This window comes from Agelaius phoeniceus, chromosome 4 (assembly GCF_051311805.1).
Source record: "Agelaius phoeniceus isolate bAgePho1 chromosome 4, bAgePho1.hap1, whole genome shotgun sequence".
NCBI lineage: Eukaryota > Metazoa > Chordata > Aves > Passeriformes > Icteridae > Agelaius > Agelaius phoeniceus.
In genome coordinates, this window is record NC_135268.1 from 48,986,183 (window position 1) to 49,004,802 (window position 18,620).

The window sequence follows — 18,620 nt, forward strand, 5'->3', positions numbered from 1 at the left end:
CAAATGACCCATCCCAGGGCTGTGACACAGAGCTCTGCATGGCTGGTTTTCATTCCTTTTCGCTGCAAAAGGTCGAGGTAGCTGCTTGGTACTGAGACTTCAGTAGCTGCTTTAAAGGCTGTGCACACAAACCCCAGGGCTGACATGAGCTGCATGTAGGGTGTGATACAGAATGGCAAAGTGAATGAAGACTGCTTAGACTGTTTAAAAGAACAAGACTGAGATTGGCAGGGAAGTGTTAACTTCATTTTCTTGCAAATCTGTTTTATGAAAACCTTCTCTTGAAGGATTTCTCTTCTCAGAAAAGGTGGTGCAAAACAGATGGCATTGGAACTGTCATCTCACACTGAAAGGGCATTGATTATGTGTAGACTTTGTACCACACAGATATCCTCTACACGAGGTAATACCCATCCTTTGTCTTTAGGGGACAGAATAAAAAACAAAAGGGGCATCACTACCTAGATGTTGAGCAGCTACTTGCTGCAAAGTCACAGGTGAAGGTTTAGATGTGAGAATCCTGAACTCTGCCTCAGGCTTTGGAAGAAAATGATGGAAATGATTCTTCTGTTCTGTGCTGTCATCTCCTGTTGCCCTTTTCACATCCTGCCCTCCAGTTTAGCTCAGATTGTGCCGTTTCCTTGGGCAGCGCAGGCTGGGACCCAGGGCAGTGAGAGGAACAGCCTCCAGTCCTCAGGAGCTCCTGACTTCACTTGCAGCTTCTTAAGGCAGCCACAGCCAGCCTCTCTGCAGTTTCTCTGATGTTTTGAGAAAAGAAATAATAGTTTGGCACCTTATTGGGGCTGAAATTCCCTTCCCTGAAGGTGAATTATTACTGATTTAGTTGTTAAAACCCACAAAGGTGCCAAAGAAACACCTGGGATATCAGAAGACAGATTTCAGAAAGAAAACAGGTGCAACCTCCTGCAAAAAGATTGCACCATGTTATTGATACACTGAGTGGTCATGTTGGATTTTTGCAAAAGGAAATCATGTGAGTTTTGTAATGTAGACAATGTGCTTTCCCCTAGTTTTGCTCTCTATGACTTTCACTACTAAGTGAAAAGTAGAACTAGTAGGTTATTAAGTCAACTAACCAAAAGGAAGAGCCTTGCATGTAAGACTAGCTGTCACTGCTGATAGGCCATGTTTTTAATCTCTCCAAACTTCCAAATACAACAAAAAGTGGCTAGAATGTAAGCTACTTTTTCTGAATATATCGAATTTTTTTTTTTAATTAAAGCTTCCCTAAAGTTGATGGATATTATGAGAACGGGATAGTGATGCTTTTCACCCAGGAGCATTCACATTTTTAGAAAAGTAGTTGAGCAAAAACATCTTCCTGTTTTTGGTTTTAGGTACAGTGAACTTCAGTACATTCATTATTTCCCTGGCAGTCATTGTAGTATCTCTGCTAGACACTAACAAGGTGTAAATTCTCCCCGGGCAGTCCATTCCCTGATAGGATTGTTGCTGTTCGATGCCCTTTCCTTATGTGTTTTGCACATTGTTCTAGGTGTGTGAGGGGCATTGCTTTTCATGGCTGACAGTGGCTCAGAGGTGCAGGAATTTCACAGGTGCTCGGCATGGCTTTTTTCTAGAAAACTTAGGAGGGTGACAGTTGGCTGCAGGTTAAAGACAGGAATTGATCTCAGCTCTGAACAGTGAGCAGGAGACAGATTGCTCCTTCTCCTTTTTCAAGTGGACAGCGGCTTTAAGCGAGGAGCTGTAGTGATGCAAATTAAGGAACCTCCAAGTGTGGAGCAGTAGTGACTGCTGGCTAGCAGGCAATGGAAACCCCTTATTTCGAGCAGCAAATGCCGTAGCGTTTACAAAGGAAGAAAAGCTATTTCAGTGATAGGAAAAGTGAGTCTTGCCCTTGCAGTGGCCAGTGTTAATGCTGGTTTGTTCACCGAACTTATCAGTACTGCCCAGGTACTCCGTCGGCAGCTCTTTTGCCATGTAATCCTTGTCCCTCTGCCTACGTATACATAACACCAATTTAAATGCATAGCTCTGCTTTTGTGACAGAGAGAGCAGCACTCGCAGCTGGACCGTGATGTCCCAACACGAATTTCATACAAGTCAGAGACACCGCGGGCCCGCAGCGTTTCAGCGATGCTGACCAGAGCTGCCACGGGCCGAACGGGGGAGAGCGCCGGCAGCGCGCCCCGGGACCGCGCGGGGGCGCCCGCGCTCCGCCTCGGACCGCGCGGGGATTGCGCGGGGGATGCGCGGGGAGCCGAACCCCGAACCGATTATTGAGGGAGCTGGTTTGCTCCCAGCCTCTGCAGCGAGCGTGGCCTCATTGCTGTGCTGGCATCCCTAGCAGTCTAGCTCGCTTAATCAAGCAGTTTTCCGTGTGGTTTTGTTGACCTAAATAATGAGAGACCTCTAAAAATTAATTATTTGCGTATAATTAATAATGGTCCCTGAAAAATATTTGTTCTTCTTAAGCCTTTTTTTTGTTTGCTAGATTATTTTCCATCTATAAAACCACTAAAAAGCACATTTAATTGCCCAGCTCGAGATGCAAAACTTCTGCTTCCTAGAAAATCTTGTCTAGAAATTAAAATACCTTAAATTAAAATTAATAAATTAATTAAAATTAATCTTAAAATACAACACTTAATCACCAACTTTTTTTTTTTTAATTTTTTTTTAACTCAGCATCTGAGAGTTTAAGTGAGAATGCTTGGTCAGAAGTACCACAGATTTAAAAAGTAACTATATACACACATGGCAAGAAATAGGTTATGTATAAATCTCCCTGTTCACAGAAAAAAATACTTTAGAAATGTTGCTGACATTGTGATTTAGCCAAGTTCAACAGTGTATGGGATGTCACCAGGCTGTTCTGTTTTACACTGCAGCATTTCTCAAATATCTCTGGGATAAGTGAGCATGTGTGCTACATTCACAAATACAAATCATGGTTCCACTATCATTAGCAATTCAGCAGAGATGTCCAAACAGAATCCCTTTTCCCTTCTGATTCTCCGGGGCAGGGGAGCAGGTAGCTCTGAAACACCCAGCAGCCAGATCTCTTCCTTCGGATCTAAGCAGGGCTTTCAAAAAGCTACAGCAATTCCCTGTGCACAAATTTGTTGGCCCTGGACAGGGCCCTTAGGCTGAGGTTGAGATTGTACCCCAACCCTCTTCCATTCCTCCTGGATTGTGTCTTTAACAACTTGGTCTTTGTTGCTAAATGTCTTATATATATTTTTTTTTGTTATTATTCCTATGATTGTACTCAAACAGGAAGATAACTCATTCCTTCCATACACCACCAAGGCAGTCCATACGGTGGTAAGTACATTGTACTATTTTATCTTAAATCTGACTTGTGAATGGGGCACCACGAATCTGAGGATGTGTTTTGGAAATCAGTGTAACTAGTTAACATTAAGGTGATAGAAAAGGTTTCCTGCCACTTGTGTTTGAGTGCATATTTGCATGTATAAGGTTCTTTTTTTTTTTTCACTGAAAATATTTTTTGTTTTTCCTGGGGATAAGAGTTAGCCTTAGCAACACTGGCTCAAATGAAAACTTGGTTACTTTTACTTGCTGGAGTACTAAACATTGTCAGTTATTTAAGAAGGTTTCTCAAATAAAAATAAATTTTATGTATGTGGCAATCTGTTCCCTCCCAGTTGGAGACATAACTTCCTATCCATTAGAAGAGGAAAATAAACATTATTACAGCATAAAGTCACTCTTGCAAGATCCTAATCTAGTTCAAAGAGTGAATTATAACCTTGCCTTAATTTGCAAGTACCTTTAATGTTGGTTCAGTTTTACTTGTTATCATTTTTTGCCAGTGAGACTTGACACAAACCTGAAAGTCTTGTGGGAGAGACATTATTTGGTTTTGCTTAATATCTCTTTAATGGCTAACACAGCAGGACTTGTCTGTATCACTGTGCCTCAACAGGGAAATGAAGGATTCTGGGTAAGTACTCAAACTTGTATTGAAAATGCCTTCCAGCTAATTTGGCCCCTTCTACTGGACTATGCCAGTGATGGCAAAGGAACTTAAAGGCCAAAATAAATATAATGTAATGAACAATCAGAAACACATTGGTATGCTTTAGCTAGCATGGCTTTCATGCGCAAGAGCACCTCCTGTAAGGCATACTGGTATTTTTGTTTCCTGTTCACTAGTAAGAATTTAATTCTCATTAGCTATGAAAAAAAAAACCAAAAACCCAAACTAAAGAACTATTAAGAAAGGGAAGCAAATGCAAAATTCCTTGATTGCATTTCCATGTACATTCCAATTCACGTTGTGCTATTTCATGGAGTTTCCTTTCTTTGCCCAAAATAGCAATCCTAAATTGACTAGAATGAAGGACACACTTGATTCCAGTGAAGAAAGGACCTGTCTGAGTCAAGATTCTTTAGCCTGGAGGCAAGGTGGCTGATAAAAAGTCTGTAAGATCCTAAGTTAGCATGGTGAGCTTGAAGAGCACAGGATTATTTACAGACCATCAGACTTTCAGACCAAGAAAACAACAAATCATGTCTAGAGGCTAGTTTGAAAGAAATAAAGGGAAATTCAGCGTACAGATAAACTGCAGAAATCACTCATTGTCATGAGTGTCCTTAGTTTCTGCTTGCTCAAAAGCTGCCATGGAATCACAGAATAAAAATCTATCCAGGTTGTAAAGTATGATACTATATCTGACTGGATGTAGCAAAGGGCAGAACACTTACTAGAGGTGCTTACTGAGGAATATCAGCACGTGTAGATAGAGCACTATCCTAGGCTCTGTTCTGTCTTCATTGATATGTTCTGCTGGCCACTCTCAGACACAAGATAATGGTTAAGACAGACACTAGATCTAAGTCTGTACAACAGTGTTACAACACTGACATGTTCCAGTGCAGCCTGATTTACCCATCTCATTTCTTTCACCTTTACAATACTTTCATCACTGGAGTGATGACTTTTAGCCTGATGTTAAGAGGCTCTGACTCTACACATCTCTGTGTAATTCCTGTAAATGAAACTGTGATTAAAAAGTCTTGTTCATGCCCACACATTTTGTGTGGTAATAAGCAGCCTGCCCATAGTAGCTTAGAGGCTAAGATGTCATAGAAAACTCTGAAGTTCCTTATATGCAAATGCTTAGTGAGTAGTGCCAGTGATTCAGATTTGGACTTGAATAATTTTGATGACCTGTTGTCTAAAAAATTTCCACCAGCAACATATTGTTTTCAAACATTTTTTCAGAAAGCAGGCAAGCAGTATGTGTTCATGACTGGTGTCCTCTTGTGCAGCCCAGACACTTGTGTAATCGTACATGGAATATGCACAAGGACAGGTCAGCTCTGACACACACATCATGCATCAGTTTCTACAGACTTTTAGCAAGTTTCTCATCTTATAAGTTAGTTTGAATGGCTCTGCAGCATGAAGTTTTAAGATGGCACTTTAGTTACTTTGATAGTTACATATGCTGAGGAACATTTTGTTTAATTGCTTCCATCTTTCTCACTCATTTGCCTGGATCCTCTTCTCTTGTGGGGTTGAAACCACCAAAGTTCTGAAGTCACACTGTCATGTTCTTGTCTAAAGACTTGTCAACAGTGATTAGTGCAGGAGCTATGCATGAGAAAGTTAACCCAAAGAGTCTCCTTGCCTTGCATGCCATTTCACTTGCTGGTGGTACCAGACTGTCCTTGAGAGCTTGGAGCTGGAAGGAGGATTTGTTTCTTTCCAGTAGCAAGTGTCAGAGATCCCAGCCATCTTCTCTTCCTTTCATTCTGAGATGCCTTTTTCTGGAATCTGCTTTGATCTTTCTGCTTCTCCCTTTCTTATTCTTCTTTTGAATGGGGACACTACTGGTTACCAGCTGTATCTCAGCAGGCAGAAAGGTGAGCCAAAGATCCTTACCTCTTCTGCAGAGGCTTGCTTGCTTTTATTTCCCCTCTTTCTTTTTTTTCTTCTAACCTTTATTCCCCTCTAGTTTGAGGAGGAGGAAGTAAATATCCATTTCCAGGAGCAGCAAAATGCAGACCACACATTGTTTCTACTCTAGTCCCAGCAGCACAGTCTGGGAGTGCTAGACTCAGGATGAAAGACCGTGGCATGTTGAGAGAGACCTGCCCTCTCCTGAAAGCCTCATGCAATCCTTCGCCTTGTTTGCTCACTCAAAGGACTTCCACACCTTCACACAAATCTGACAAAGGTAACTTGTGTGCTGTGCTGTCAGGAGCACATTTTATATAGAATTTGTAAGTCCAATGCAAATCTTTTTTCAACCCCACCAGTCTCTTTCTTCCTCTTTTTTTTTCCTCATTTGAGCTGCTGTACAAGAGATGACTCTCACAGTCTGAGCCATAATCCTAGAAGTTTTTTTCTGACTTGAGTTGCTTTACAAAGTTAAAAAGGGAACAACACTATTTATAAGCACATTATGTAAACACTAGCAACAGAGGTTCAGCTGCTTAGCATTCAATTAATTTAGTTCAGTCAATATTGCATGGTACACAGTTTTGTCTGCTCATATTGTAAACACATCTTGCCCTTGAGCACTTACTTCATTTGACTAATTAAGATCTACTTCTAAGTGCTCTCATTTTGTTGCCAGGCAGACTCGCCCAACTTTAGATACGGCTGTTGTACTTGGTGAAAAAGGCATTTGAAATCCAGGTCCACCTGGTTGGTGCTCTAGTGGGTCAGGCCAAAACCTGCTCATCTTTAAGGCAGTAGGGTCTCTGCTTTCCAGGACTCAGACTGGAGATGAATCAGGACATTGTATGTTTCTTACTTATGCCAGCATGTCTTATACAAGTACACATATTTCTGTGCAATATTGTGTTCCCACCTGAGACAGTGAAAACCCTTTTAAAATTTTAATTATTTAATGCAGGTGCTAAAGTTTTTCAGAGAGGTAAATGTAGAAATGTTGGGAAATGGATTTGTAGAAAAAATTTGTCTCACCCTTCTCATGAGACTAGAAATGAAACAAAAGTTTTTAAAACACCTCTCAGTTGCTCCACCTCTCTAGCTCAAAAAAAAGTATTGTCCGACATGGAACCAAGTACAAGTCCACTGTACTTGGGTGTTTTAAGATAAGCTTTAGGATAATTTTAAGATAAGTCATCTTCCCACTGAGATTGGAGGCATTGTGTTTTGTTATTTGTATTACTGCAGTGTCAAGAAACCATACATATAGATCAAGACAGAGAAGGGATAGGCACTGAGCAGATAATTTCTCAAGATTTATAATATCTGTAAATACAGATGCATTGGGGGAAAGATTTCATTTTCACAAACTGAAGCAAATCCATGAGTACCAGAATCCTCCAGTTTGTTCTGGGTTTTTTTTCTTCTATACAGCAATTCACACCTTGGCAGAAGACACCTTGTCTTGAAATATATAAAGAATACTTATGACTGTGCCATTCTAGAACAACTGTATTGTCTCAAAGCACAGTATACCGGCTTTTCCAAGGTTGTTATATTACCAGGTGCAAAGATTATTTTTCCTTCAGCTCTGACTGCAGAAACACAGACTCATCTAAGAGCACAGCTGCTTCTGGAGAAGTCAGCCCTTCCTACAAATGAATCTTTAAATTTTTTTTAAAGCAAGCTAAGCTTTTTCTTTTGCTGTTGCCCTGGCCTGACGAGTCTCAGAGGCTGAAGACTGAGACTTGATGAGGTTGTGCTGGGAAGTGACTCAGCTCCAGCTTTCCTGTGCTCTGTGGTCACCAGGGGACACTCTGGGTCACATATTGGGACTTCTGAGATTACTGAGATGACACTAAACAAGAAGAGCAGTTGGTGAAAATAACTTTGCATTCCTCTGTGTGTAATTAAAAAGTGCTTAAGACAGTCCAAGCTTTGCTAATTTCATATGCTCATGTTCTGGAATTGTTGAATGCCAAATATTTGCTATTAAAATCTATGCATCCATATAAAGACAAGCTATCCATCTTTTTGAAAATAAAATGTGAAAGTCATATAGACTAAACTATCTGCATATGAGTAACTTGTAAATTTGTGTGCAGTGTAAAAATACATTCTGAAAGTAACAGAACTGATTTATAGTCCTCTGGGGAAAGAAATATTTCCAAAGTGTGGAAACAGAGCAGTCACTGTGGCTTAACACTAGTGTGCTGTGAAGAATGAATTATTTTGGCTCAGTGGCTGACTTAAAAGATGAGTGGTAAGGAATGACACAAACTGAGCCAAAAATACATTTTAACTTTTGATGTGAAAAAAAAAAAAAAAGGAAGCATGCAGTCCTACTTGGCTAATTTCTCAGTTTCAATATCAACAAGCTATTTGTGAATCTGCCTCTCAAAGTATCTAAAAAACAACTTGCTCAGCTTCACAGCTCTGTGCTAGTCTTTCTGTTCCTGTGATGTTTAAATCGACTGCTGTGGATGCTCATGCTGTAACTTTAAAATCTCTCTTGTTTTGCTGCCAGCATGTTCTCTGCAGCTCAGAAGGATGGCATGTCAGAAGTTAATGTGGATCCACAGATTGTTGTGTGCATGCAGAGTCTCCACGGGCGATCCTTCTGAGAGTGCATTTGCAATGATACCAGCTCAGTATGTATATTCTGCATAGGGTAGATGGAGTAACCCAGGCTTTATTATCTAAATGCCTTAATAAATTATAAAGTGATTTTCAAATTGCAAAATGTGTTGCCCAGAGAGTAGTCATTCTGCTATCCCAGTGGGCAGTATATGGGATAACTTGGCAGCCTTTTGTGCTGATCTCCATTCCTGCTCTGCTCTTGCTGGGGTGTTTTGTATGGTACTGTCTTGCTTGTTTTCTGCGTATGCTGTGATAAAATGTGCTTTTCTGTGTCCTGCTGTTGCCTATTCCTTTGTTAGGCTTTGTGGGAGCTTGCCCATGGCATTTGATCCAGGGGCAGAGTCTTTGTGAAATAAGGTGATTTGTGCATGTCAGAGCGCAGGCAGCAATGGGAGTACAGCAGGCATGGATGGAGACCCACCTGCACACTGGTGAGTTGGGAAAGCTGTCAATAGGATGACATGCTAAGAACATCCTATCACTTACAGCTGGCACATCAAGAGAAGATGGGCAGGCAGGAACCCTTCTGACTTTTTCATTCAGACAGTTTGCATTGCATTGCACTGTTTGAATGATATGAGTTTTGGAACCTCTATCTTGCTTCTCTTAGTCCACCAAGTTTGGAAAAAATTTAAAGCTGAATATGTATTTTAGAACACTTAAAGGAATTGGCCAGAAGCAGAAGAAAGTTTTTATTCCCAGTGTTATGCTGTAACAACCAGAGACAAGTCAAAGTGGAGAAAATGAGGGGTTTTTTTTACCCGGGGTTTACAGGACCCATGGGTAGCAACACATTCCAGAGAACAGGTTTATGGCTGACAGGTCTCATGGGAGAGCAGGGGCAGTCTGGCAGGAGAGTGAGTGAGAGAAGCTCTTCATTTACAGATGTGAAAAATCAAAGCAACTGGTACTGGGGGGCTGTACTCTTTAGGAACATCAGAAATAGAAGCTCTTAAAAAAGTAATTGGGTTCATCCTCTTTCCAGACTTTTTTTTTAATTGGGAAGGGGCCTTGCAACTGACTTTTAGAATACTCTGAGCAGCAAGCTCCTTTGAGAAAGGAGAAATTATGCTTTCTGTGGAACCAATTTGATATGCTTGGTGAGAAGCAGGATGAGATCAGATGCCCTTTTAGTGGTTTTGGATACTTTAGGGACAATATATAAGTGGATCCAGCTCAAAGCTCTTGCTGCCTCAGGTATGAGAACAGCAATATTCATTAGTGAATTTTTATTGCTAGGCATGAATAAATTACTGGTGAATAAATCTGGTGCCTGCAGACAAGCAAAGGAAAAGCTGTATGGGAAAGCTTGGATTTAAGACAGGTTTTTCATCTCTAAAAAAAATCCCTATTTGTTTGAGGTGTAAGTTCTTACATCCTTGGTTGTTCAAATGCAGTCATACCCTGGATCAATGCAATCTTGTCTCAAGCAGAGATCTGTGATAAATCTGTTCAAATCTCATTCCCTCAGCCGGCTCTGTGCCAACAAAGGTGATAATGAATGTTTAGGTATGAACTCAGTTGTTTTTTTCCTGGCAACAAACTATGTAGAGGTTCAAGTGGAGCATTTTATTGATTTACTTTAATATCACTCTAAGTTGGTTGTGCTTTCATAGAAGCATTATGTATATTTAGTATTAGATCTATTTCTATATGAAGAAGGGACAGCCATAAAACAATGGAATTGAAACAGAATTGCCATTTCTTATACTGTAGCCAACTGAATAAATCTTCCTCTTTTCCCCAAGTGTCTCTGCTCAGGTTTCTGTGGGCTTGTTCAGTTCACCCATTCAAGTGGTTTCTAAGGGTGCTGCTGACAAGGCTGATGCACAGTTCAGTGTTGCAGTGTTGATCCCTGAATCCTGCTGCAGCATTCAGTGTTGTCATAGAGACACAGATTTTTGAGTCCAAAGGGACAGTTTTGATAATCAGCTCAGACCTGTTGTAAAACACATAGTAGCTTGCCAATAAGTAAATAACTTTGCCAAACTGGAGCACAGCTGGTCCCTCCCTCTCTTGTGACAGTGAAACACATTTCACTGAAGTTTGTGAGATGCTGTAAGTAAAACCCCAAATGGGGATTTAATTTATTGTAAGAGTGATGCTGTCAGCACACATTTTTTTCAGATGAGTGAAAGCCAGGTGCAAGCTTACTCCACAAGATCCTGCTGCTACTGTGCTACTGGCAACCTCAGAGGGACAAAGAATATTAAAACAATAACAGTATTCTGTCTTACACTCTAAGTAGTGCAGTGAGGTTAGCACTTGTACTTGTAAAGAAGGATGCTAGAGTGGGGCAGCTGTATGCAGTCAGAAGTCTCTGACAGACAATCTCTGGGTGATTTAATTGTAGCATTTTGATGCTGCCATCCACGGTTGTTTGCCTCCTCCTTCTGCTTGCTCCTTTATCAGCTGTGTGTCTGCACCCATGCCAGTCCAGAGCCTGTTGTGGCTGCTGCCAGGAACAGTGGACTTGTGCCAAGGCACTGGGTTCTGAACTGCCACAGCAGTTGTAGCCCTTGCCAAAGGCTACCTGATACAGCAGAACTAACAGCTGGGGGACTTAACATCTTAAATGGCCAAACTGACATCCATCAGAGCTCATGTGAGAGTGCCAAGCAGTCTGTGTAACCTCCAGCCAAATATTAAATCTCCTCTTTCCCAGTACATGCTAATCTGTGAGAAATGGATTGTTACAGATCCCAGCTCCACTGATGAAGCAGGTCCAGTTATAAAATCCCTTGAGTCTGTACACAGAAGTTTCCAGTGGCCATTGTGGTATTAGACACTGGAACAGGTGCAAAATGTCTGATATGGTCTCACCATCTTCCACTGCAGAATTTGGAATAAGTTGAACTGGTTGGGTGAAGCTGTGAAAAATGCGTGTGAAAGAACATATGCAGCCAAAATGCTCCCCTCCTAAATGTATACATTTCTCTTTTTGTCAGCCATGCATACATAGCTTCTGCAGTCCTGTAAGATAGCTTTAGGAAAGCTGGAAATGCAATTTTTTCATGAAAATAATCTGCTGGCTCAATATAGGCATGCATTATCCATGCCTTTGCTGCGCTGCTGGAGAGGTTTGATAATAGTGCAGCATTTGGTTTCTTGTGCTCTTTTCCATTCCTGTGTCACACAGCTGTTTTGCTGCTATTTGCAATGCCTAAAATTACTCACTGTTAAGTATTATTAAGGAACAATTCTTATCACTTTAGGTTTTCAGGGACTGTCTGGCTAATTACCACAGCATCCCTACAAGGTGAAATGAGTCAGTGCCTTTCTGCTCACAAGCAGTGCAATGTTCATCTATTCTTTGACAAATCAATCTGTGGGACTTCCTGGCTCCTCTGGAACATGCTTCTTCTGTGGCAGGAGTAAGTCACCCTTAAAAACTCATGAGAACCCAAAAGAGAGCCAGGCTGTGTGTGCTTCAGCATTGGTGCTCTGTGGCAGTACTGCACAGCTGTTGTGGATGCATTGGGGAGCATTCAGGTTTTGGAGGGGAAAATGTGTCTCCAGCTTGCTTGTTCTGGAAATGGGGAAGCACCCTCAGACTCTCTGAGAAACCACTTGCCTGCCAACCTTTGGGAATGAAGGAAGTCCTGCAGCTCTCACAGTACAAAGTACTGCTCTGGAAGCTGGTGCCACATGGGTTAAGCCACAAAACTGTGCACAGTATGGAAATGAACAAGCCCACTTTCCAGTGCTTTGAAAATGGTTTGGCAGTGCACATACTGCACAGTATCTGTCTAGTGGTGAGAAATGGTGCTTAGTGATTTAAAGACTTGCTTAGTGACAACAGCACCACCTTCCTTGCCCCTTTTACTTAAGGAATAGTTCTGTCCTGGGGTTTATTGAATTCCTGTCTGTCCCAAAATTGTGGTGGATAAGCCTTTCTATCAAAGAGATATTTTTTTAACCAAAATATATGAACAGTTTCATTTTTAACCTAGCTCTGTGGACATTCTACACTGGCACAATAGAAACAGAACAGAAGCTCAGTAGCTGAAGGGCGATGCAGGAGCTGGAAGGAGAGCTTGAGGGTGGGAGTCTTATCAACTGGTTGTGTCATGGAAGCAAATGGCACATGCCTAACACATGGCATGAGCAGAGAAGCCATGGTCATGGTTATCACCTTTTTATTCACCTTATTTCATTCTGTCCCCTCATTACTCTCAAGGGGATTAGTTGGTACTACTGAGTGCAGATACTCTGGACAAGTGGCTTACTTGTACTCAAATGCCTAAGAAAGAAGCTGGCAGCTTGGCCTTCAGAACTCTATTCTTCCAAATATGATGTCCTGGTTTAGGCCACCCCAGGACATATGTTCCATAATTTTCAAGTATTTTAGACACATAGATTAGAAGAACTGTGGTGCATTAGAAGGTATGTTTAGGTGAAAAATTGTCAAAGACACCAGTGCTCCTGATACATCTACTACTTGTGGGCTTCCAGTAGCAGGTAAGCACATCTGTGCTTTTGGAAAATCATTCTGTTGTTAGTAGAACTGACCTAAATACTCATGAGAAGAAATTGACTCTCCAATTTTGACCTGTTGCAAATTGTGATCAGCTCAACAAGCCTTAACGTATCAACATATGTATCTCTGGAGACATGAATTATTTATAAAAGTGTTCAAAAGGTCTGAAAAGCAATTTTCTTTTGGGCATGTGTGACTGGCCACATGAATGACATGGTATTCTCTCATCCCTGGTTGGGTTAGCATTTTAATTACTTATTCCATCTGATGCTAATTTTGATTCTTGATAAGGTCTCAGTGGCAGTACTAAATCCATTCTCACTGAGAACATTTATCCCTACAAATCTTCATTTATGTGAAAGCTAGTGAAAAGAGAGGTACAAACCAGTAAAGTGTCAGTCTAATTTCATTATTTGGGCTGATATATGCTAGCTGATAAATGCTTACCTACTTGCATCATTTTCAGTCATGATTGAGCTGGGGACTTCAAATCAACTACCTCCCAACAAATAAACTAGGTATGTGTTCCATATGAAAGTAACTTCATTATTGTCACCCATTTTGGTTGCTGTGATATTGTATATATATCAATTTCCTCTGCTAATCAGGTGGAAAAGTGACTGAGGAGAATTGTTATGCACTATATTTTGAAAATCAAGACTTGACTCAGTCTCCAAAGGCATCCATTACATACCTTAATAAGTTTAAGGCAGAAGATGAGCCAAGCAGCAGCAAGGAAGAAAATTGTTTTGTGCCATAAATAGGCAAGGGACTGCAAAGCCCAAGTATGGGAAGACAACCATACATCTTAACAAGCAACTGTAAAGTGGTGGATTGTGACACTTGGACTGAGTTTTGAACAAGCAGAAAGTGACTGGGGGGATCAGCAGCATGATGGAAAACACTGAAAAGGGAAGCTACATGGCCAGAATAATGAAGATTATTTTCAAAAACCTTCACAGGCACTTCTCTAACAGCTACCATCAGAAAATAAAGAGACAATAACAAAAATTTGTAAATGCATGCTGTGTTCCTATGCTCATGGAAGACAGTGACAAAGCTCTCATTAACCTTGGTGCTGAAGGATCAAATTATTTCTTCTTATAACCTCCAAATGATTTGGTAACAGCAATTGATCAATCCTGCCAGAACCACATGGGACAGATGTCAATCTTGATGTTAGAGATGAATGTGCTAAGGTGAAGTAATTAATCCGGGTTCAGCAGTGCTTAGGCACTGAAGATGGACAGTGCTTGACTGCTGTCCTCTGAGCTAATCTTCAAACAATACCCACCTCCTTTCCTTGTCAAGAGATTTTGAAAGGCATCTTACAAGCTTGGATCAACCAGTATTGTGAATCAAACACATTTTGGCTTGTGTATTACAGAAATACATTTAGTATGTTCCGCGTGCAAGCTCACTGAACCCACAGTATTTGAACAACTTGCTCCTGTTTTGCCTCATCTGTGAATATGGTTCAATTCTCAGCTGTCATTTTGCCAACCCTTTCCCTCCAGTAACTTACAACTTTCAATTTCTAGTGTGCAGTTTTGTTCATCCAGAGGATATCTGCGTAGATCCATCATGCAAGCAGCTGTTGTTGTGATCCTGTAAGAGGAGGGTGAAAAAACTTAATGAGACTTGAAACCACATTTTGCTTGTTTGAGATGGCAAGATTTTCTATAATGGATTTTGTGTTTGTTTAAATACAGAATGGTATCTACTTGGATTCCTGGCATGCAGTCTTTATAGAGCTTGTAAAGCATGATTAATTTATGCAGCACAGAATACTGGTTACAGCATAAAGCATAAAACTGTATGCTGAATATTATAGAGAGGATTTTGACTCAAAAGTTTCTGTGTAAAAGTGTACAGTGTTTTGAAGGACATTCAGTGAGATTTCTACTTGGACATCTTTTCTTAAATGTTCTAAATTGAGACATCTTCAAATTGTTTAGCAAATTGTTTTATTTGTATCTCATATTGCTGATATCTTTCTTTTTCCATTTCGTTGTCACTTACTGCTGTTTTGTCTGATAGGCAGGTGTATTTTCATCCATGCTGTGGAATACCTGATAATATCTCATTCATTATTTTTATGCTTTCATAATCAGTTTATCATGAACTATGATAAATGTACATTACCTCTTAAATATGGCATGAGGCAATCAAACACTAGTGAAATATAACATCATACAGTGGTTACTTCATGAACACTGAGAGTAACTGATTGCAGGCTGGATGTTTCAGATCCTTCTTCTAGAGGGCGTGTGACTTGATATTTGGTCCCTAAAGGTATTCTCCATAGCCTAAGACTTTTTGCAAGTTGGTTCCTCTCCCTTGTTAGACCATAAATCACAAGAACATCTAAAAAAATATTTGCTGATAAGTCTGTGACTGCGTTGGAGGAAGGTTAAATGACTTCATGAGGATGGAGATCAAATTTTAAAGCTCCCTTTGAGAAAGACAATTAGATCAGTGTTTTCTAACTCACAAAAGTGAGTTATCACCTTCATTTGCTTTTTTTTTTTTTTTTTTTTTTTTTTTTTGTGATAGATGGGTTCTTAAATGCTTATAAAACCTTTGAAGTTGTGAATGGGCAAACTTGGCTTCTAATTTTATTGGTCTCTCTCCTTCTCTCTCCAAAGATTTATACCAGATAAAGGTAGATAACCTCTTTTCTTGATCTGGTTTTGGTCCTGTTGTTCCAGTTCCATGTTAATGAATACCAGAGGAGCACATTTTGAGACTTTACTTTTGATGTGCTGAAAGTCAAGCACACTTAGATGCTGTATTGTACATGCTGATAATCCCTGCTGTCACTGAACTGTCAGAAATTTAAAAGGAAAATAATGCCACATGACTGTGACATGCTTCAACATTTACTAACTCTACATAAGAACCAGCCCATGAAACTACTCTGGAATACTGTGTAAAGTACCATGAAAATGGTACATTTATACTTTTTTTCAGGCTGACTTTGTCACATTAAATAGAAATGCATGTGCCATAGAACATGCATTTGCCATAGAAATGCATTTGCCAGAAAAAGGTCTTCAGCTGCAGTAGGACCTCATTTAGATTAGCCATGTATCAATTACACTTCACTGAGAGGCACTGAGAAGACACTCATTTGTCAGACACCTGCTTAATAACACTTAAGATCACACATAACAATATGCTAACATTAGTCACAGTTAAATGCTTTTAATGAAGGTTCCATAGGGAAATGTTTTGTTCCCCATTAATAAATTGGCCTTTATGGTAATTTAGTTCACTTGTATCACCAGAGTGTTTTCTGAACAGAGTGCTACTGTGGTGAGGCAGCACTCCCCCTGCCACCTCCTCAGGCTACTCTGTGATCCCAGGGACTCCAACTCGGCTTGGCTTTTGGGCAATGAGTTGAGTGGTGAAGTGTACCTTGACCATGCCACAAATTCTTGCATGGCGAAGGTGGGGGTGGCACTTTCTGTACCAGGGACTTCTGCTGCCTCCCCAGGGAGGGGAACAAGAGATACTCAGGCATCCTCTGACAGCCTTGGAACATTATTTACCTGAACTGAGCCCGAGTGGAGCCGTACCATCATTTTTAAGAACTCCAGTAATTACCAGCTTGGATTGCAGCCAGGATAGAAACTCACTAATGACTAAAGCCAAACATTTTGTGACCCTCTAAGCAGCTCTTTTAAGAGCTGCCCTTTGAGCTCTTCTGGACTGCAGTGGATGCACCTCTCTCTTAGAGGGACACCTCTTTGAGCTTTGCTATACTTGCTGGACAGAAAACTCACAGTGGGACCCACACTGACATTCCCACTCCCTCTCAAGGCTCAAGTCTCACCCACAGAGAAATTACAAGGTATTTAATATGAGTATTTCATTGGATTTGAGGGTAATTTTTAACATGTATATCTTTGTAAATTTATTTAGACACAGACATTGTGTCTGTAGATGTTTGTGCGTGTGAAGTGATTGAAACACACTATGGCAAGTATAGCATGAATGTTGCCATCTTGGATCTATAACGAGTCATGCACCCTCTTCTGCACCCTTACACTTTTTTCTTCCTGGTCTCTGTGCAAATTCTAAACTGATTCTAATCCAATTTTCATAGGTATGCTTCTTCTGTGTAGTAAGTAACAGAGCAAACCTTTCTATAGCACTTCGTGAAGCTGTACACATTTATATTAAACCTTCTTTTGCTAATATATTTGACAATGGTTTTTGAGTCATCCTAACCACTCATTTGTGATAACCAGAGTTGGAATGACCAGTTATTCCTAATGGCAGGGTATCTGTACTACTGATTTCTGCAGCTTTGCATATTTTACATAAGTTACATAAGCATCAGCAATTAGCTATTCTTTACATCATCAATGCAAACTGATAGTGAAGTAGTAATTAATACAATCATTTTTATCTGAAATTTAAATATTCTACATAATATTTTCCCCTGACATTGTAATTCTGACAACCGTACTGTCTTCTCCACCAGCCTGCCAACGCAATATGGTCCCTCCTAAAGTTGGAGGTGCTTAAATTTTATTGGAAATCTTAAGTTCCCATGAAAATAGTTACATGTAATTGCAGGAGTGCTTCAGGATTCAGCAACCTTCATTACCTGTAGTTCATAAATCTGCCTTTCAAGCATGTTTCCCACTCTTGATAGAGCTCAGCTGTGTAAAATTGTTAATGGCATTATGCTCTGCATAACCACAAAACTTATTTAAGCAGATAAATTAAACCCAGATGAAACCATAGTAATTGTTGTCTTGATGAAAATAAAATCAAGTATTTTATTATAAACAGAGTAAATAAATCCCAGACCTGTTAGTGGTTGTACTCTCTCTGGGTGGAGGAAGTAACTGATGGCTTGAACATGCATCAGAAGCTTAAAAATAAAGATATTCAAATGCAGAATACAGGGGTGTAATGGCAGGAAGGAGATTGCAATATTCTGAACATAGGGCAAAGCTCCAATAAATCTGTGTTCAAGAGGATTAGACCTGAAAGGCCCTTAGCACAAGTTTGTGGCAATGGCAGAATATCATGAGGCTCTGTAAATGCTTAAGTGGAGGATTAATCCTACACTTGAAGCAGAACTATTTATATATCTCAAAGTAGGATGTGTTTCTTCCAGGCTTTCCATTCTTAAAATACATTTTAAGTTCAGGTGTTGGGGCTAATTTATTTTGTTTGTACAGTGTCTTTTATTCTACTGTCCTTACATTCTTTAGAATAATTTGGCTGCAAATGCTAAAAATGGGATTATGCAAAGAAGACAAGCAGTTAGGTAGAGATATTTCATTATGCTACTTAATTTCACTCATGTCAGTACCCAGACATTCTGAGATGGAATGAAGTCTGAACTGGCAACAGGCAAGATAAATAGTATTTGCATAAAAGCAAAATCAACTGGTTTAATTTTTTGAAATTGTGGCTTGGGGTTCAAGTTATTTGATCCAATGCTTAGCTTTTACTTTGATGCCTTACTCTCTGAATATCTTATACTTACTGTATAGTCAAGTTATTTTTTTGCTAAATATAAGATTAAATGAAAAAAAAAAAAAACCCACTGATGTCCAGTAT

The 18,620-nt window shown here is 40.1% G+C and overlaps 1 protein-coding gene across 5 annotated transcripts in view; it reads right to left on the reverse strand.

Moving 5' to 3' along the window:
* The window catches only part of GABRB1 (gamma-aminobutyric acid type A receptor subunit beta1), a 127,281-nt gene that overhangs the window by 32,348 nt on the left and 76,313 nt on the right, over positions 1 to 18,620 (reverse strand). For all 5 annotated transcript variants that reach the window (XR_013182123.1, XR_013182122.1, XR_013182125.1 and 2 more), the window contains exon 5: positions 14,560 to 14,642. Coding sequence is in view for 2 of the 5 variants with exons in the window: in XM_077177564.1 (XP_077033679.1) it covers positions 14,560 to 14,642 (83 nt within the window). In the remaining 3 variants the exon portion in view is untranslated. The remainder of the gene's footprint in view (positions 1 to 14,559; positions 14,643 to 18,620) is intronic.